The 19,784-nt window shown below is 40.7% G+C and overlaps 1 protein-coding gene across 1 annotated transcript in view; it reads right to left on the minus strand.

Moving 5' to 3' along the window:
- Positions 1-18,733, minus strand: part of LOC111959035 (glutamate receptor ionotropic, kainate 3) — a 149,684-nt gene extending 130,951 nt beyond the window's left edge. The window contains exon 1 of the mRNA XM_070437366.1: positions 17,887-18,733. Coding sequence (XP_070293467.1) covers positions 17,887-18,001 — 115 coding nt within the window. The 5' untranslated portion in view covers positions 18,002-18,733. The remainder of the gene's footprint in view (positions 1-17,886) is intronic.
- Between the last annotated feature and the right edge of the window lie 1,051 nt (positions 18,734-19,784).

The raw sequence follows: 19,784 nt of genomic DNA on the forward strand, positions 1-19,784 counted from the left end.
ACGGTGAATAGTCTTTTGAATCATGCTTATTTGATTCAGACTGGATCAAGCAATGAATTCTATACATAGAGTATAATGTACAGGCCTACCATGTATATTTCCAGTAACTTTAGCATTACTGCCCTGTTCAATTACCTAAAAAAATGCATCCTTCCTTCCTACTTTCCTTGAAGTAATAACAAATTTGACATAATGTGGATTGGTGGAAGCTGTGTTTTGTAACCCTTACTTTTACCTATCCAATCTGGTCAGATCAGTGATTACTTCAATGAGTATGTTTACATGCACACTAATAATTTGATGGCAGTTGTAACGGCCATCGTTGCATGAAGAAGTGGACCAAAGCGCAGCGTGGTAAGTGTTCATGATTTATTATTAAAACTGAACACTGAATAACAAAAACAACAAAGAGAACGAACGAAACCGAAACAGTTCTGTCTGGTGCAGACACAAAACAGAAAACAACTACCCACAAAACACAGGTGGGAAAAGGCTTCCTAAGTATGGTTCTCAATCAGAAACAACGATAGACAGSTGCCTCTGATTGAAAACCACACCCGGCCAAACACACAGAAATAGAAAACATAGAGCACAAAACATAGAATGCCCACCCCAACTCACGCCCTGACCAAACCAAAATAGAGACATAAAAAAGGATCTCTAAGGTCAGGGCGTGACAGCAGTAGGCCGAGTATGGCATTAGTCATGTAAACACCTTACTCTGCTTATCTTAATTGGTTATAATCGAAGTAAGCATACGCTGATTAAAAAAAATGGATTTCTGAGCAATCTTTCGAATTATTGGGACATGTAAACACCTTAATTGGAGTTCCAGTAGTGTATTGGATCTGTGCATGTCCTACACCAGCAGTGCGAGCCTCCCTCTTTTGCGTGAGTGAAGAGAGTTCGGAAAAACTCTAAGTACGCATCATAGAAATACAGATAACTGCCAAATTCATGGAAACACTTGAGTAAATGAGGGATACAGTGTAGAGGTCGACCGATTATGATTTTTCAACGCCGATACCGATACCGATTATTGGAGGACCAAAAAAAGCTGATACCGATTAATCGGACGATTTTTATATATATATTTGTAATAATGACAATTACAACGATACTGAATGAACAATGAACACTTTTATTTTAACTTAATATAATACATAAATAAAATCAATTTAGTCACAAATAAATAATGAAACATGTTCAATTTGGTTTAAATAATGCAAAAACAGTGTTGGAGAAGAAAGTAAAAGTGCAATATGTGCCATGTAAAAAAGCAAACGTTTAAGTTCCTTGCTCAGAACATATGAAAGCCGGTGAGTCTTCAGTATTGAGTCTTCCGTATTCCTAGTTAAGAACTTTTAGGTTGTAGTTATTATAGGAATTATAGGACTATTTCTCTCTATACCATTTGTATTTCATATACCTTTGACTATTGAATGTTCTTATAGGCACTTAAGTATTGCTAGCCTAATCTCAGGCTTGAAGCCATAAACAATGCTGTGCTTCAAGCATTGCTAAGAGCTGCTGTTTGAATGAATGCTTACGAGCCTGCTGCTGCCTTCCACTGCTCAGTCAGACTGCTCTATCAAATATCAAATCATATACTTAATTCTAATATAATAAACACACAGATATACGAGCCTTTGGTCATTAATATGGTCATATCCGGAAACTATCAGTTCGAAAACAAAACGTTTATTCTTTCAGTGAAATACGGAACCGTTCCGTATTTTATCGAACGGGTGGCAACCCTAAGACTAAATATTGCTGTTACATTGCACAACCTTCAATGTTATGTCATAATTATGTAAAATTCTGGCAAATTAATACGGTCTTTGTTAGGAATAAGTGGCCTTTTAACAGTTCGTAACGAGCCAGGTGACCCAAACTGCTGCATATACCCTGACTCTGTTTGCACTGAACGCAAGAGAAGTGACACAATTTCCCTAGTTAATATTGCCTGCTAACATGAATTTCTTTTAACTACATATGCCGGTTTAAAAAGATATACTTGTGTATTGATTTTAAGAAAGGCATTGATGTTGATGGTTAGGTACATTATTGCGACGATTYGGCTTTTTTTGCGAATGCGCTTTTGTTAAATCATCACCCGTTTGGCGAAGTTGAAGTAGGCTGTGATTCGATGATAAATTAACAGGCACCGGATTGATTATATGTAACGCAGAACAAGCTAGTTAACCTAGTAATATCMTCAACCATGTGTAGTTAACTAGTGATTATGTGAAGATTGATWATTTTTTTATGAGATATGTTTAATGCTAGCTAGCAACTTACCTTGGCTCCTTGCAGTCTCCTCATGGATTGCAATGTAATTGGCCATAATCGGCRTCCAAAAAGGCCGATTACCGATTGTTATGAAAACTTGAAATTGCCCCTAATTAATCGGCCCTGCCGATTAATCGGTCGACCTCTAATACAGTATATTGAAAGCAGGTGCTTCCACACAGGTGTGGTTCCTGAGGTAGTTAAGCAATTAACGCCCCATCATGCTTAGGGCCATGTATGAAAATGCTGGGTAGGCCATTATTTTGGCTACCATGGCTATGCCCCTATCCACAGGGCACGAGTGGTCACTGAATGGTTTGATGAGCATGAAAATGATGTAAATCATATGCCATGGCCGTCTCAGTCACCAGATCTTAACCCAATTGAACACTTATGGGAGATTCTGGAGCAGCTCCTGAGACACCGTTTTCCACCACTAGTAACAAAATACCAAATTATGGAATTTCTCGTGGAAGAATGTGTCGTATCCCTCCAATAGAGTTCCAGACACTGGTAGAATCTATGCCAAGGCGCATTGAAGCTGTTCTGGATCGTGGTGGTGCAACGCTCTACTAAAACACTTTGTGTTGGTGTTTCCTTTATTTTGGCAGTTACCTGTAGTTTCCACACACTAACTTTATATGTCCGAACAAAAAATAACATGGTCGGTATGGTAGAACGTTTATTTTGACTGCCAATTTTCTGAATTTATCAAAGTCCCATCAGGTAGCCTGATTTCAGATGTGTCCATGTAAAAAGGATTATTAAGGAAATTGTTCTTCTTGCAAAGCATGTAAACGTTTTAATAGAACTATCATATTCATCTGAGTATTCACAATAATCATATTATTGTGTGCATGTAAACAAACCCAATGAAGGGAAGAAGTAAGGATTCATTTGAAAAGTATTCAAACATGACTTACATTGCAGGTTTCTCTCCACAGAATGCCTATGTCTACTTCAGGAATGGGCCTGTGCACATTTAAAGTAGTTTCTCCTTGAGACAGACAGGAGATCCATACGTGGACAGTGCAGAGAGATCAAGTGCAGGGCATTAAACAAGCATTCATTCTGGGACGCCACCTGCATGCCAATCATTTTAAGTGTGGCCTTTCTCTGTTGGTCATATATTACAGTACAACAAGCAGACTGGCAATGTTGAGGGCCTCTTGTTTTAATGGGAGATACTGTACTTTGCAAAATGCCATACAATACATAGTAGGTACAAGTATAATTTGGTTGAATGAAATCAAAATAATTAGTGAGATAAGCAATGTGAAAGGAAGTTACATAACTAATAATACATTTCAATATTTTGACATATATAATGACACCATGTTGGGATTATATGTAAATGTTTTCATGTATTCAGGATGTAAGGGTGAAGTACAATACCAATCCCATGAAAAAGCAGAGGATTTTCTGTATTATCACCAAAGGTAGCCTTACCCTCTCCTCAACCCTAATGTCTGACATTTAGAATAGATCACTTTAGACATTCAGGGTATTGCTGTTTCTAAGCTACAATGCTCCGCTACATTTCCGTAATATATTTTACCGTCTAGACATCGCATTGTCGTAGAGGGCGGTTTCTAAGCTGCTATTTCCTGTGTTTATCTCCAATCCTAGAGGTCACTGATGCACCTCTCACCTCAATGTTCTTGGGCCTTAGCAGAATGACTCAGCAGTGCCTTTGACATTTCTCCATATTTCCCCTATTTCCAGTGTAATGTGCTCACTTGTGGACAGAGCTGCACATTTGCTATCCCTGGCTGACGTCATGTTTTAGATGGTAGCAGGATGGCCGAAGGGATGATTGTATGAAAGGATTCCATACRTATATGAAGACTATAATCTTGAAGATTATATGAAAAGGTGGTGAAGGTGGTGATATATATCACGAAGAACACAGAGGAAATACAAACAATGAGCACATTGCCATGGCAACATGACAACATCTCTGTCCTGTTATAGAATATTCTGCTGGGCTGAATCATATATATATATACACTGTATAGAAAATACATAGAAAAATAATGAATTTGATATAAAATGATTAGCATAAACAAACCATGGACAAATATGATAAACATTGTTTACTTCCGATGTCAGAGTAATTAATACATTGCAGATGTCTCGTTACATTTGCATGTGATTGTTGTGACATCCTTCAGCTGATTCTTTTCATCTAAGCAAATAATAGTCGCTGATTAAAGACTATTGTTGCTCATGCAAATTTTATCATTTCAAGTGTACCCTTGATGTCGTGCACTTAGTTTACCTAATTAACCAGTTTCAAAATTGCTCTTTGTTTAATGCAGAATATAGACCAGATTTCTCACTCTCTGTATATTGCGTGTAATATCAGGTTGAAGTTAAAAGGTCAAGCGTTTTTGTTCGTGAGATTGACTGTTCTTTGCTTGACTGACTCCTGTTCTGCTGGACTTGTAGCCAGCGATTCAGTACTCATTTTCATCACATCTTCAAGCAATATGCAAACCACCCAACTAGTGATCAAATGAACAGTGACAGATTTTAGTACCAAAGTCTATAAGCCTCCAGTAGGCGATGCATTACGAATGTATGTATAACCTTTGTACTGTATATAGACTGAGCCATGATATGAACACTAAAATGCATCGTACACAGATGGTTCATAGACAGTGTTACTGCACAATAAGGTTCATGTAACTAATCAAAGACCAAGTGTGGAGTCAAAACCCATGTCGTGACAAAGAAGACTGTGGTTAACCAAAAAAGACTGGCGAATTAGAACAGAACTATAACACTGCAGAACCAAACTGAGCGCTACTGTGAGTAACTGGAAACCGTTTAATAAGTGAACGAATCAGACGTTATAAAAATACTGAGGCGAAAGTTGAGAGTGAAAAAAATAATATTTGAGAAAAGCACAGCAGCGAAACTCCTCATTAAATCTCTCTCTGATAGAGAATTGATTTTGGAGAATAAGCATGCTGATTAGACCGAGGACCAATCAAACACTTCATTCTTGACCAAAAAAAGGGTCGCCGTCATCCAATCACGTCGCAAATTGGCAACATAAGCTGCCATTACTATGACAGCCATCCCAGGCCTTCTAAGATTCTCGCTCACTTCGCAAAGAACATCTGTAGTGGTGACCTGAGGGAAGGGTACTGTTCTGAACATTGGATGGAATGCCCTTCTGCTAATRCTATGATTCATGCAAGCATCGCTAATAGCTTAGCTGATCTGCACCGACAATCCCAAGTCGCCCACTAACTTCCACTCCCCCATTCAATTCCTCTCCCATCCCTCCCCATTAATGATAATCTCCATCTCGAGTCCCATCTATCTTCGTCTGGGCACATGCAGAAGGGCAGCCCTTAAGTGATTCACAGCATACACTCTGTGGTTAACCATAGTGCACCCCGGGGACAGTCGGACAGTAGACAGTTAAACATTCCCTTAGACAGAGGAGGATACCCAGGTTGTCTTATATAGCACACAGAGAGACCAGAGAAGGATCTCCAGGTGCTTTCACGGTGTTAACTAAATTGACAGTGGCTTCCAACCTCCAATCTATCAGTCAATGGAGGGAGTGAGGGAGTGAGCGAGTGCAGTAAACGCGGAAGCTCGAGCGGTATCTCTCCTGATATAGTTGCCGACTGTCGCCGCCGGGGAAAAAGGTGTGAGGTCGGAACTGTCTTAAAGGGATCTCTGTTTCCCCAGAGTGATAGCCATACATTTGCAATGGTTTGGCCCAGGGAGCTTTGTCTTATCTGCTCCCCCTCACCAAGGGGGGAATGGAGGATGAGTCCTTCCCAGCACACTTGCCACTGTTGATTGGTAGCATGCACACACAGACGCTAGCACTTATGTAACCGACCAGCTCGATTCGGTCCTATGTATCAACATTTGAAATGGTATATCATACACTACAGTTGAGGAACAATGGGAAAGTAATTCTGCTTTGAAAGTTGATAAACTTGTAACCTCACATTTGAGAAAATGGCCCTGGAGAGCACTTCTTTGTCTACACCCATTCAGCATCGTTCACACCCTCGTAAGCCTTAGCCCCACCCATCTCTTTAAGTATTCACATGTGAATGTACTAAACAACCAAAGACTAAAGGCTGGTTTATACTATGGGTGTGTTCGTAAACTCAATCTGGAGTCCCAGAGTGCGCTCAGAGTGCTTTCTGGGCGTTCGTAAACTCAGAGCATTGTTAGATTGTCTGTTCATAAATTCAGAGTGTTTTGCTCTCGAGTGTTCAGAGCGCACACTGGACACTCTGGCCGATGAGTAGAGTTGATCCGAGCGTTCTGACCTCACAACGGCAGTCAAGCACCCAAGCTAACTGGCTAGCTTGCTAGCTACTTCCATACTCAAATGAGAGAACAGCTCACTCTGACCATTTTACTTGTCCTAGCAGAGCTGGTTAGGCTGTTTTTATCAATCAAATGTATGTGCCTAAATCCCTAAATAGCAAGCAATGCAAATGTAGAAGCACGGTGGCTAGGAAAAACTCCCTAGAAAGGCCAGAACCTAGGAAGAAACCTAGAGAGGAACCAGGCTCGGAGGTGTGTCCAGCCCTCTTCTGGCTGTGCCGGTTGGAGATTAAAACAGAACATGGTCAAGATGTTCAAACGTTCATAGATGACCAGCAGGGTCAGATAATAATAATCACAGTGGTTGTAGAGGGTGCAACAGGTCAGCACCTCAGGAGTAAATGTCAGTAGGCTTTTCATAGCCGATCATTCAGCGTTAGAGACAGCAGGTGCGGTAGAGAGAGAGTCCAGAGCGTTGGTGACTGTAACTATGCTACTGACAACAATTTAATTAAGCTTTTTTGCCAACGTTTACTGACACCGGCCATATTCAACGCGTGTTTGTAAATTCATCAGTTATTCTAGATAGCCAGAGCGAATTTACCAGCTACGTCTATCGACAGTTGTCGCAGTGACATCATGAACATTCTATTGAAATGGTTACTTGCATAGTGAAGTCTTTTGTTTAGACATGCTAAACAATTAACCCTAATCCCAACTCATAATGTTACTACCCTGGATGAATCTGTAGGTAGCTAACCAAACAGGTCCAATGTTAGCTAGCTAACATTAGGCTATAACTAGCAATGCAAATGGCTCTGAGATGTGAATAATATTACTAAACAGATCATACATGTAACATTAGCTAGCGAGCCAGCCAGCTAACATTAGCTAGATAGCTAAGAGTACGCTTGAACTTGAAATGAAAACGACTTTCTGACTAAATTAAAAACGTGTAATATCTGAAAATGTAGCTAGCTAGACTATTTTACCCGTATGGATGGACGCTTTTCCTCCCTCTCTGTCACGGAGGCCATGGTTGCCCTTAGTTTGAAGATGTAATCCGGAAACAGCTGTATTATACAACAGACTGTGTGTTCTCTTTTCGACTCCCTCTGCATATTTGCAATCGAAGGCCAGAATCTTCTTCACCTCCTTAGCTATCATACTCTAATTCCAGAAAGTGGAGAGCGACACTTTTGCAGATCTATTACATGATATCTTTTTTTTTTTWATCTGCTTGAGAAGGGATTACCTACACATACTGTATTAACCAGATCATGTTATAGACAGAAGCGTGCTACAACTCATCTCTCGGCATGTCCAGCCCATCCATTATCTCGGCCAATCATGGCTAGCGGGAAGGTTCCTGACTTTTTCCTTGGCTAAACCAACTAGGCTTGTTATTTAACAATGTTATTTGTATTTACAGATGGCATACAAGTTTGTTATTTTGTTATTAAGGCACATGAAAGTTCACATGTTCCAGAAGGCATTTCTGACAAAAAATGAAATTTGATTAAAAAAAGGTTTACGTTCAAATGACTCTGTGAAGTAGTGACACACGCCTAGTTTCCTGAAACGAGTCACATATACACCACACTACACACACATTACACCCCCCCCCAGCCATAAAACCTCACACACAATGCAGGGAAGGAATCACACGACCAGACCTGACATTTGCAGCACACCCATCAAAAGGGTGCCTGATTAAAAGGGCAGAATGAAATCATACCACGCCCTGTACATTGCACTAAGTCCAAGCTAAATAGGATTTAAACCCGTGCAGGCCACTGATACCTTCGGTGTCAAATCCTGATTACTATAAAGAGGAGGAGAAAAGGTCTCGCTGTTGTAATGCCTGTGTAACAAGGGGTGTCTTAGAGCTGCATAGTTACACCAGTATACACAGTCCGTGGACAGATAAGGCAGTATTTTTATAGAGAAGCCAGGGGAAACTGCTCCGTTGAATGACTATTTGAAAGGCGATGAAATAAAAGCTCTGTTTTTAATCTTGCTTGGATCAAAAGGTTCAAGCTAATTAACAAACTAAATAAGAGTCTCCCGAGCTGCGTCTGTGCGCTCTCACTCTCTCTTGCTCGCTCTCGTTCTCTCTCTCTCGTTCTCTCTCTCTCTCTCTCTCTCTCTCTCTCTCTCTCTCTCTCTCTCTCTTTCTCTCTCTTTCGCTTATACTGCAGCGTGGAGGGAGAAATAATGGGAGACCATAGCGGTGTGTGCGTTTTGTGTGTGTATGCATGTGTAGGATGGGAATGGAAAGGGGATACCAAGTCAGTTGCACAACTGAATGCATTCAACCGAAATGTGACTTTCACATTTAACTCAACCCCTCTGAATCAGAGAGGTGCGGGGGGCTGCCTTAATCGATGTTCACGTCATTGGAGCCCAGGGAGCAGTTGTTGTTGTGGGTTAAGTGTCTTGCTCAAGGGCAGAATGGCAGATCTTTCCACCTTGCCGGCTTGGGGATTCAGATCAGCGACCTTTCGGTTACTGGCCCAACACTCTACCTGCCACCCCTCTGTGAACACATCTTGGTGTGTGCATGTTGTGCTTGGGCGCATTCATGGGTGCACATTTACAAATCCAAAGAGAAATTGCTCCCCGCGCTGAAATGTAACAAATACCTGCCAAATGTTCCACCAACAAGATCAGTTCCAATTAACCATGCTATAGAGCTCCATGACCCACAAAATAAAATGGCTGGTGATCAAGGTTTCCTGTCTGTTTTAATTTGATTTGACTTTTCCAGCAGAACCCGGAGGAGGCTGAGAGAGGGAGTCAAACTGAAAGGACAAGGGCACGTAATAAAGACGAATGGCTACAGCAGGAAATTTGATTCATTGCCTCGGTACAGCAACATTTACAACCAAAAAAAAAAAACATTGACAAGCCATGAATTTTAAAACACTGACAAATCCAGGAAAGCACACATCCGGCYGCTATAATGACATTTAGTCCCAGAAGGCTGCTGGGGAAAGACAGGGAGATGGTTAACTGACTTTATCAGGTGGCAATTTGCCTGACTTTCACATGTGTGCAAGCAGTTTTTGGTTATGTTCAATTSAATACATTACCTCAATTCTTCATACCGAATACAGAAGAATAATCTAGAAAAACATCAACAGTAAATACTGAAACCTTACTCAATAAAACTCCTGCCCAAACTCAAGTTTTTRGCTAATTTCTTCAGAACTAGACGGACGCATTGATGTGAGGGTTGCTCAGTATTAWTCACTGAAATAGGTATCAGAAGCATATGCTTGCCGCAGATCTTTCACTGTGGAGCGCTCACTTTGTAGTATGATATGAAAACGCCATCTGGTGTGGGAACACGGCTAGGCTAGCTGTGTAGCTAAAAGGCCCTACTGTGTCATAGGGTTACCTTACTGCTAGGGATATCCGTTACATTAATCCTCAATGGATTTAATAATCATTACCTAGCGTGCATAATACAACAGAGCTCTACTAATGTACACGGGCAGGTGTACACTTTCTTGAGACAGCGTTCGCTGCTAAGTATAGCATATAATCATCTCGGTGTTGACACGTTGTGTCTCTGTATGACCTCTTGTTGACCTCGTCAGCGTTTTCATAAGGCATGATGTTAAACCTTTCCTATTGTTGTCTTTCATTAGAATCTCATTAGATGATGTCAAAATGGTGACATTTAACCATTGTGGTTATATGTCACCCAAGCTGACATATTAGTTATATGTCACTTACAGTGACATATGTCTGGATTCAGAACACATTAATATGAAAATTCCTAACGGTAGCCCTATATTTCAGTATATTGCCTGGAGTGTTTGCTTGTTTGTAAGGTAACATTTTGTCTCCTATGGAGCAGAGACAGTGTGTCCTGCTGACAGCGGAGAACTGGAAACACATTCTGAGACAGGGCCCTCTCCTGAACAAAATGAACATCTGCCGTTTCTCATCAGCTATATTGAAGCTAATGACGGGCCGCAAGTGTGCTGACAGCGAATGGAATTGGATTGTGTACAAGAGCCCCTGTGAGACCAGACATATGTTCTGGAGTGTGTTTGTGGATGGAGTTTTTGTTGAGCGTGCGTTTATGTGTGTTAGTTGAAGTGTCACTATGGATGTAGTAGTTGAGAGAGAGTGAGAGTGAGAGTGAGAAGTGAGAGTGAGAGAGAGAGAGAGAGAGGAGAGAGAGAGAGAGAGAGAGAGAGAGAGAGAGAGAGAGAGAGAGAGAGAGAGAGAGAAGCCTGCTGGCATGAGTTATTAAGTGAAGACGTTGTGTATATTGTGCCTGTGTGTACGAGTGGGCGAGTGAAGTGTGTTTGTACAGGTTGAATAACTGTTGTATYCTTCTTCCCTTTCAATCTCCTCCTCTGTCTCTGCGTCACTAACAGAGATCACTGCATCACACACATCAAAGGAGCCCACTCTCGCTGGATACAATTGTACTGTGACCTCTCCCAGTCTTTGTTCGTATGCACCACAACAACTCCCAGGCTGCTAGCCTAGCTCTCTGCCAAGAGGATTCTCCCTGCTTGCCTCCTCCTCTTCTGTCTAGGGACAGATTACATTTACATGAAAATTAAATATATGTTTTCCACTCTGGCAATTGACGGCCATCTTAACTTCACACAACTGTTGATGTGTTCACCACTCGCTGTTGCCTTTCTTTATCTAGCACAACTATTTCTCTCTCTTCTTTCTGTTGTCGGAACTCTGCGGTGAATTCTTTTGCACACGGTCTTGAGTTCAACTTTTGTATAAATGGAAGCGAAGTACTATACCACGGCCCTTTTTGCAGCCTCTTGAAATATTTGCGAGTCATTTAAAATGAGAAGTTTGCGTGAACCCCGGTGAGGAGGATCTAGGCAAGTGTGTGTTTGTGTGTGTGTGTGAGAGAGAGTGTGAACGGAGAGCGCTCTCCTTCTCGCCTGCATTCTGGAGAGGCTAATCACATGAAGAACATTTTCTGGTTGGGAGGGATAAAGACCAGYCTCTGAAGTGACTCGTCGTGTTTGGAGAATTTCAACCGAGCAGCAGCTAGCAAACGCAGCTCTAATTCTCCTCACAGAAGTGTGGCTTTGGAACAGTCACATTGCATACAGCAGCAAATACATCTTGAGACTTCTCGACTGTTATTTCACACACAAAAGGTATTTAGGTAGTGTTTTCCCCAAAGCATAAATTACATTTGGGGAGACAAAATGACAATGCAGACACCGGCTGTTTGAGGAGGAGGGGTAAAAGGGAGCAAAAGAAATGAAAGCGATGTCATATCATGAGGAAGATTGATTAACTGGCCATGATGAAGTATTAGGTAGACAAAGTAATTGAATATTCAATACATCCCTGTCTGGCACTGAAAAGCAGCATTAAGAAATAAGAGACAAGAGACTATAAATTAGTTTAATCAATCTTCTGCCTCCAACAACAATTAAATAAGCATAACTATAAGTATCTATTAAATGGCTTGTGGGCTGGTTTGTAATTTCATTGGTTCTCAGCATAAGCATGGGCTGCTCTATGACAGTGAAGCATGAGAGTGAGCCATTCATATATATATATATATATATAATCATTGCCATTGTTCTAAGCTGTTGAAAAATCCATATTTTCCGTTACCGGTTGTTCAGGTATTTATATAGTTGCATTGCATCACATAGCTTTCAGTAACTTCCCTCTAACTGTCGTAAATTTTGTCATTTTACATTTTAAAATGGGTGCTATAGCCTACCTCATGTCAAATGAAGTATACTCAAAGCTCAGTGGTTGGCTGAATTTGTTACATAACCATTGGCATCCATTGAAGTTGGCATAATTGAAAGACGAAGTCCAGGATCTTAAGCACAACAACATGTTCTACGAATTGGACTCATCACATATCATACAAATTGCTAGTATATATATATATATATATATATATATATATATATATATATATATATATATATATATACTGTAAAAACATTTCCAGGACGTAACATCAAACAAAATGGATGACGTAGTGCACAATTGGATGACGTAGTACGCAAGAAATGAGGACCCGTTCTGGCTCATGAGCACCACTTTCAAAGCTACTGGTTGAAATTACACAATTGTTCAGGAGCATCACTTTAACAGAAGACACACAAAATGAACAACTATAGCTTTGGATGTAAAGCTTTAGACCCTAAGTCAGACAGGATGCTATAGAGAAATCTGGAGGTTAAAGAAACTTAGAAACTTAGAACACTTGAAAAAGAAAAGGAGAGCCGCAAACTCTAAGAGCTCAGATGCAATAATTGAATAACCTATTAACCAACGTTTCGACAGACAAGCTGTCTTCATCAGGGTATAACGACAGACACTGCGGGTCACTCATTTACTGYATATAGAGTCAAAGGACACACACGGGTGTCTGTAATCATGGCCGGGTGTGGCCTGATATCATTGGTTAATTCTCAGATATAAACAGAACATACAAAAAACATGAATGATTAGCATACGATCATAGATACAATTTGGCTACATAGGCCTACAAACATTTACAATGAATAGCAAAATCAYAATAATCACAAGAATGGCTTCAGATCAAAGTCTACGTTGAGACAGAAGGAAGAAAGGGTCTTTAAATTAAAGATCCAGGCATCCTCTCATTTAATGAATTATCGAGGTCACCCCCTCTCCTAGGGAGGGTGACATGTTCGATGCCGATATAATGTAAGGACGAAATTGAATGGTYCGCTCCAAAAGGTGGGCCGCAACTGGGTAAGTCGAGTTTTTGCATCCAATGGTGCTCCGATGCTCCGAGAGTCGTACTTTTAATTTGCGCTTTGTTTTACCCACATAATTTTTATCTCCTTTACCACAAGGAGAAGTTATTAAAAGATAAATACCTGCCTTAGTGGAGCACGTGATAACACCTTTGATTGGAATCTACGCTTGTAGTTTCCATCCGGTAGAGGCGCAAATAGACGTTGTGCAGGGATATTTTGGGGTGGTAAATCAGAGTTTACCAATTGATCTCTGAGAATCTCTCACGAGAATTCGACCAAAGGAGGGTCAGAAAACACATTACCGATACAGTCATCGGATCGTAGAATGTGCCAATGTTTGTGAACGATTCCCTTAATTTGTTCAGAGCACTTTGAGTAGCGGGTAGTTAGAATGCAAGACTGCTTCTTTTTGCGAGACTGTCCTTGAAAGAGATCATGTCTCGATTTGTTTAGAATTTTCTCAATGGCATGCTTTAGAGAAACAGACAGCAGGCTGTTGGTCTAGTCTCTGACAAAGCACAAACAAATGCCTGCATTCATGACTTTTATACAGTGTTGCACCGTTTAACATGGTCCTTGTTTCCACGTATGACTGAGAGAATACATTTATTCATGAGCACCGGTAGACACAATCAGCGTCTGAGCTTCACTGATTATAAGCTAAAACCAGACCTCATTGTCAACCAGGGTAGCCTAGCAAAAATATACTAAAATCACTCTATCCAATACATTATCTATATACCATAGAAATGATGGTATGAGCACTACTTGTTTAGCAAAGACAAGAAAAAGAAGAGAAGAGGGAGAACACTGAAGGTTAGGAGGAATAAAAATAGGCCTAGATACAGTAGAAAGAGTCTTTTCTCTTTTCTTCCCTCAGACGTTTACAGGCCTGCAGAAGGAGTGCTATTGACCATCTGGCCCTCAGTATGGAGCTATGCACTGTAAAAGCACTCAAATCAATGGAAACAACTCCACTTTGGATGCCCACCATTACACAGATGGTGTACTTGGAGAGAACTGCTTAGGCTACCTAACGAAGAGCAGACACTGCACAGACAGAACACCCCACGCTACTGGCCCGCCACCACCACCCACTTCCAGTGAATGTTSSWTGCTTGATTGGTATTGTAAAGTATTGTTCGATGCTGGCCGGTGACCATGAACTACAACAGGGCCCTCTGGTGGTCTGTTGATAAATGGCTTTGACCCAGAGTGTGAGTGTGTGAATAGTATACTCATACACAAGCACAACACACACTCACACAYATACTCACGGATACACTCTCTTAACGTCACACATAATGTACATGYACACAGCGGAGTCATTTCAGCTAAACTGAGGGTATGGAAAGCTAAATTGACTCCAGACATTGTCACCTTGTTGCTGTAGTTTCACTCACCTCAGTCAATAGGGGACCTCTACAGGATCAGTGGGTCCCCCGCGGGACGGTTGAGCTAACGTAGGCTAATGTGATTAGCATGAGGTTGCAAGTAACAAGAACATTTCCCAGGACATAGACATAATAATACATTATGGCCTTTCTCTTGCAAAATCAAAGATGATTTTCTTTGCATTATCTTTTACCAGATCTAATGTGTTATATTCTCCTACATTATTTTCACATTTCCACAAACAAAGTGTTCCGTTTCAAATGGTATCAAGAATATGCATATCCTTGCTTCAGGTCCTGAACTACAGGCAGTAAGATTTGGGTATGTCATTTAAGGTGAAAATTGGAAAAAATGGGGCAGATCCTTATTAACACTCTACAAACAAGTTATGCAAGAATTCGCTGCTACGCACCGGGATTAAAACTCTAGTTTAGTTTCATGTCAAGTCAAACAGCAGTTACCTAGCCAAAGCCATCTACTACAGACATCTTTACGCGCTGTTCCCTGCAGCTGCATTGATGCGCTCTCCATAACTCCCGCCAGCCAGGCTACCACATGGTCCTAAAGTCAACCTACTAAACTGCATTTGGCTTTTAATCAGGGTTGGAATGATTTTAGTAGCCTATTTTTAATTGTTGATGTGGAGCTAGAGTATGGCGACTGCCAATTGACACCCCGCATGCACATATAGTCTAGGCCTAGGATAACACAAACCATATATGAGCACGCGATGATGCCCATAGACCAGGGCTGCCCAACCCTCTTCCAGAAAACTGTCCTGTAGGTTTTCAGTCCAACCCTAATTTCGCAGTTCTGATTCAGCTAGTTAAGGTCTTGTTGAGCAGCTAATTAGTAGAATCAGGTGTGTTAAATTAGGGTTGGACTTGGAAACCCACAGGACGGTACATCTCCAGGAAGAGGGTTGGACAGTCCTGTCACAGACAAACATACAGTAGATTACGTGCAGACAGATATACAAACCCATTAAAAGGCACTCAGAAATGAACTTAAAAATTCAGATTTACACAGAGACACAGTGTTATTGACATAGATGTCACTATGTTATTAACGTATAAAACATGCCTAAGAAGCGCAGTAGACACAACCCGCACACACACACACACACACACACACACACACACACACACTCTCACACACATTCAGACACATTTTTATGCATTTCATTTTTCTGTTCTAAAGCATGTGTATGTCTTTGTTCATGTGGACATCAACTCAATTTCAGCACATTTTCTTGGCACATCCTTCTCATCTGCCTTTTGTCAAAAGACTAACTCACGGATACAGAAAGAACTGCACCTGGACTAGAATAAAAATATAAATAATATTCACCAAAAAAAGGCAATAGTGCAGCTGTAGCACATTTCAAGGTACATTTGTCTCAGCTCTGTGGCATTTCAACAACAAGACCTGTCACAGGCTATTTTCAGACAAAAGTCTTCAATTTGCATCACTAAAACAAAGCAGACTCTACACAGCATCTAAGAAATCACAACTCTCCACAACAATGTCATAGCTGTTCATAATGCCGCAGTCAATCATCAAGACATGACCGGMCAGAATAAGTGATGACAAACTGTAATACTCAATACAACGCATAGTTTTCTAGTGAGGCATCATGGTTTTGTTTGCTCTCAATATTTTTCTAATAATTTGTATAGGAAAAAAKACATATATAGGCAACTCATTTCAACTACCAGAAATCAACATATCTGATCATTTAGAATGGGRACAGTATGGCCTATATGGCTGTCTTAGTGGTTCTTTGTTGACAGGTTAAAAACTAGACTATGATGTAGCCTAATAACTATGTAATAACATATATTTTACTGTAAGACATATGCCTGCCTGTTCTTTAAAAACAAATGGATTGGATTTGGGCGAAATAGATTATACCCCACAATTTGAAAARAATGTAAACTATATTTTATATTCTTATATGTTTGTTCACTATTTTACATAATGACTTGTTAGGTWATCCGTTGAGACAAAATACACACATTTGTCCAGGGCCCTATCATATTGCTCTCCATCGTTTACATTTTGCCTTGTAAAGCTACGTTAATTTCCGGCTAATGCCATTTTGAGTAATTGTCCTGCATGGCACCGAGCCACTTGTCAAAACCGATTTGCCTCGGGACAAAAACGTATTGATCTTCATTCTGTCCCTCTCTCCTCGCCGCACAAAACGTTTCATCACATCTCCGCGCTCAGAATGAGAATTCTCACATTGTTTTACTTGGAGTGATTCCAAAAGACAGGRGCAGCATCACGCGCCCACTTGTGTCATCACATTAACCGTAAAGCAAAGGGGAAAGATTGTGAAAAAAGGCACTAGAGATCAACGCAGTAGTTGCTTACAAACTTCCTTCATTCCATAGGCCTACAGTACGCGTCATGCGGCTGTCCAAGGCAGGCGACACCTGTGCCAYCTCAGCACACGGGGCACCTTAATATACGTTGTTGTTCCTTATTTGCCCTCTTAAKTACAAATAATATGTTTGGGTTGTGCATACTCATATTGTGTTGCTATGCAAACATTCTCTACTTTTTCAAGCATTTTTAAGCATGTCAACCTTCTCCAAAATGAATAACTGACGTGAGATGAAGACTAATCATGTGTATTGATGTAGGATGTATTTATAACGCATCAACAATGTCAATTGCCACATGATAACCACATAGGGAACATATAATAGACTATAAGAAAATAATGGCATTGAGAAACAAACAAGCATGGGTAGGGGTCATTTTTACACCTGCCGGCTACAATGTGGTTGCCTCAAAGCCTCCTGACATGAAGTCACAATAGTTGCACAGCATTTAATCCAAAGTATCACTGTCGTATAAACTACTGTGGGCTATAGTCTCTGCAATGTTGTTTTAGATGCACACAGTCATCTGATAGCATACCCGTGAAAAGAGCGTAAACATATATATTTTATAGATGACGGGCAGACCGTTACTCCAAAACCMACAGATGCTGCACAAGCACAGATAGATACCTTCACTTTCCTAAATAGATAGGATTTCCACTCTAAGAACGATACTGATGCTTTACCTATAGCCGGTCCATATTACACATAAATAGACACTTAATAATAACGCTTACCTATTCGAATGACATGAGGCATCCCACAAGAGTACTGAATCCAAAAGAGACATAGAATGGCCGATGTCCAGTATTCCAAAATCGAACTCCCGCCAGACAACCAAGTGTTTCGCATGATTGTAAAGTCGAGGGATCCACTTTTTAAGATTCCAAATACGCTTCAGTGTTGCTCATCAAATTTGAATTCGACGGAGTCATGTGTGGGTTTATGTGTCTGCGACAAATGGGCGCTCATTGTACTTGGTGCAACATTCTCCCAGTTTTTTCACTCTCAATACTTTGGACGGCTTTTCAAGATTATACCCCACCAGTTCCACACACAGGCGGATCAGTGTTACACCTGCGAATGCTGGCTGCTACAATTAGCCTGCACGAGTCTGTATCCCTTCCCCTCCTACCGTAGATGCTATTTGTCTGCTGGCTGGAGAACAACCGGGCTGGATTCCCGTACAAATGTGGAAGGGAACTGCGCCTGCGGTACTTTTGGTCGCCTCCAACGATGCTCTGACCGGTGTTAGCCACAAGAAGCCTTGAAAACCTGTTTCTTAATACGTTTCTTCAGAATTCATGCAAGCTCATTACATATTTCAAATATATAAAATATCAGTGCTGATTTGAAATATTAAATTAGTCAAAAATGTTGATATAGCCAAATAGCAGTTATTATCATGATGATATTGTCTAAATGTTAATAACTGTTAATTTAGAAAAAGTATTCGAAATGTTTAAGAAAAGCTTCTTCATGATGCACCAGTCGTTGCTGTCTGTTTTTCTCAGCGCAATGAAGAAATAGCCTAATGCGCTTCAAGTTTTAGAAAAATCAATAACAAAAAATCCGTGGACGACCAGAATGGCTTTTTTAAAATTGAATGCTTGTTCAACTCACAACCTGCGCGTGGTTGGACAGATTCACTGGTGATGATTTTTTTTGGTACTGAGCAAAGCTTGTGTTGTGAGAGCGAGCGCCACCAGCCTTATTCAATAGTGCCACTAGAGGCACTTGAATCATTAGGCAAAGGTCACAATTATGTCCATGAAACATTTGACACGTGAGATTATACCACTAGATTATTACATTTTCAATTATTATTTATTTCTACTTATTTTACATCTATGTGTTTATGATGCACTTTTTTTGGTTAGATTAATGCTCCCTGAAAACCAATTAAAATGTTCAGTATAAATAACTTCCCCATGTGTGTCAAAAACAATCAATTGCTTCACATGCATATTCTGCCAATTCTACCTAAACAATTACAACGATACACACTACAAAAGTTKCCCCTTTTAATCTAACAGTGTGTAGTCTACCTGTCCCACTGAGTCATTTGGAAAGCATAGCCTGCTTTATAGTTGTCTCTAAGGTAAAACGTGCAGCCATGTCCTCACTCCTTTCAGGCCTAATCAACATGTTTAATGACAAAGAAAGCCTGTAGCAGGAAACAATTGAACGGGTTGAATTGTGTATGTACATGTTGGAAAATAATGGTCTGGCAGTGGGGTGTGGGCCATTGACAAAGCAGACTGCTCATCACGGTTATTTGGAGCGCTCTGTCTGTGTCAATGAGTACATTAAACTCGCATAACTGCTTAGTGCCTTTCTGTCTGTCAATTTGTCATGCTTTATATGGAGCCGTCAGTCACAAGACGGTGGGTGAAACATGATTGCAATCGCATAGAGAGTGTGCCACCGCCTGCAGTGCACAGGCCCTCTCTCCGCCACTTCCTCTCTGCTGTAGGTACAGTAGTGACTGTGTGGAAGTATCAAGTCACATCACACATGTATTCATCTACTCGATGACACACAGTACTGTATTACTTACTGCCACGAAGCACTCCAGTGAAAATGTAAATTAATATATCAGTTTGTCCCTTGTGAGAAATTGAATTTATATTTC

This window comes from Salvelinus sp. IW2-2015, linkage group LG35, assembly GCF_002910315.2.
Source record: "Salvelinus sp. IW2-2015 linkage group LG35, ASM291031v2, whole genome shotgun sequence".
Taxonomy (NCBI): domain Eukaryota; kingdom Metazoa; phylum Chordata; class Actinopteri; order Salmoniformes; family Salmonidae; genus Salvelinus; species Salvelinus sp. IW2-2015.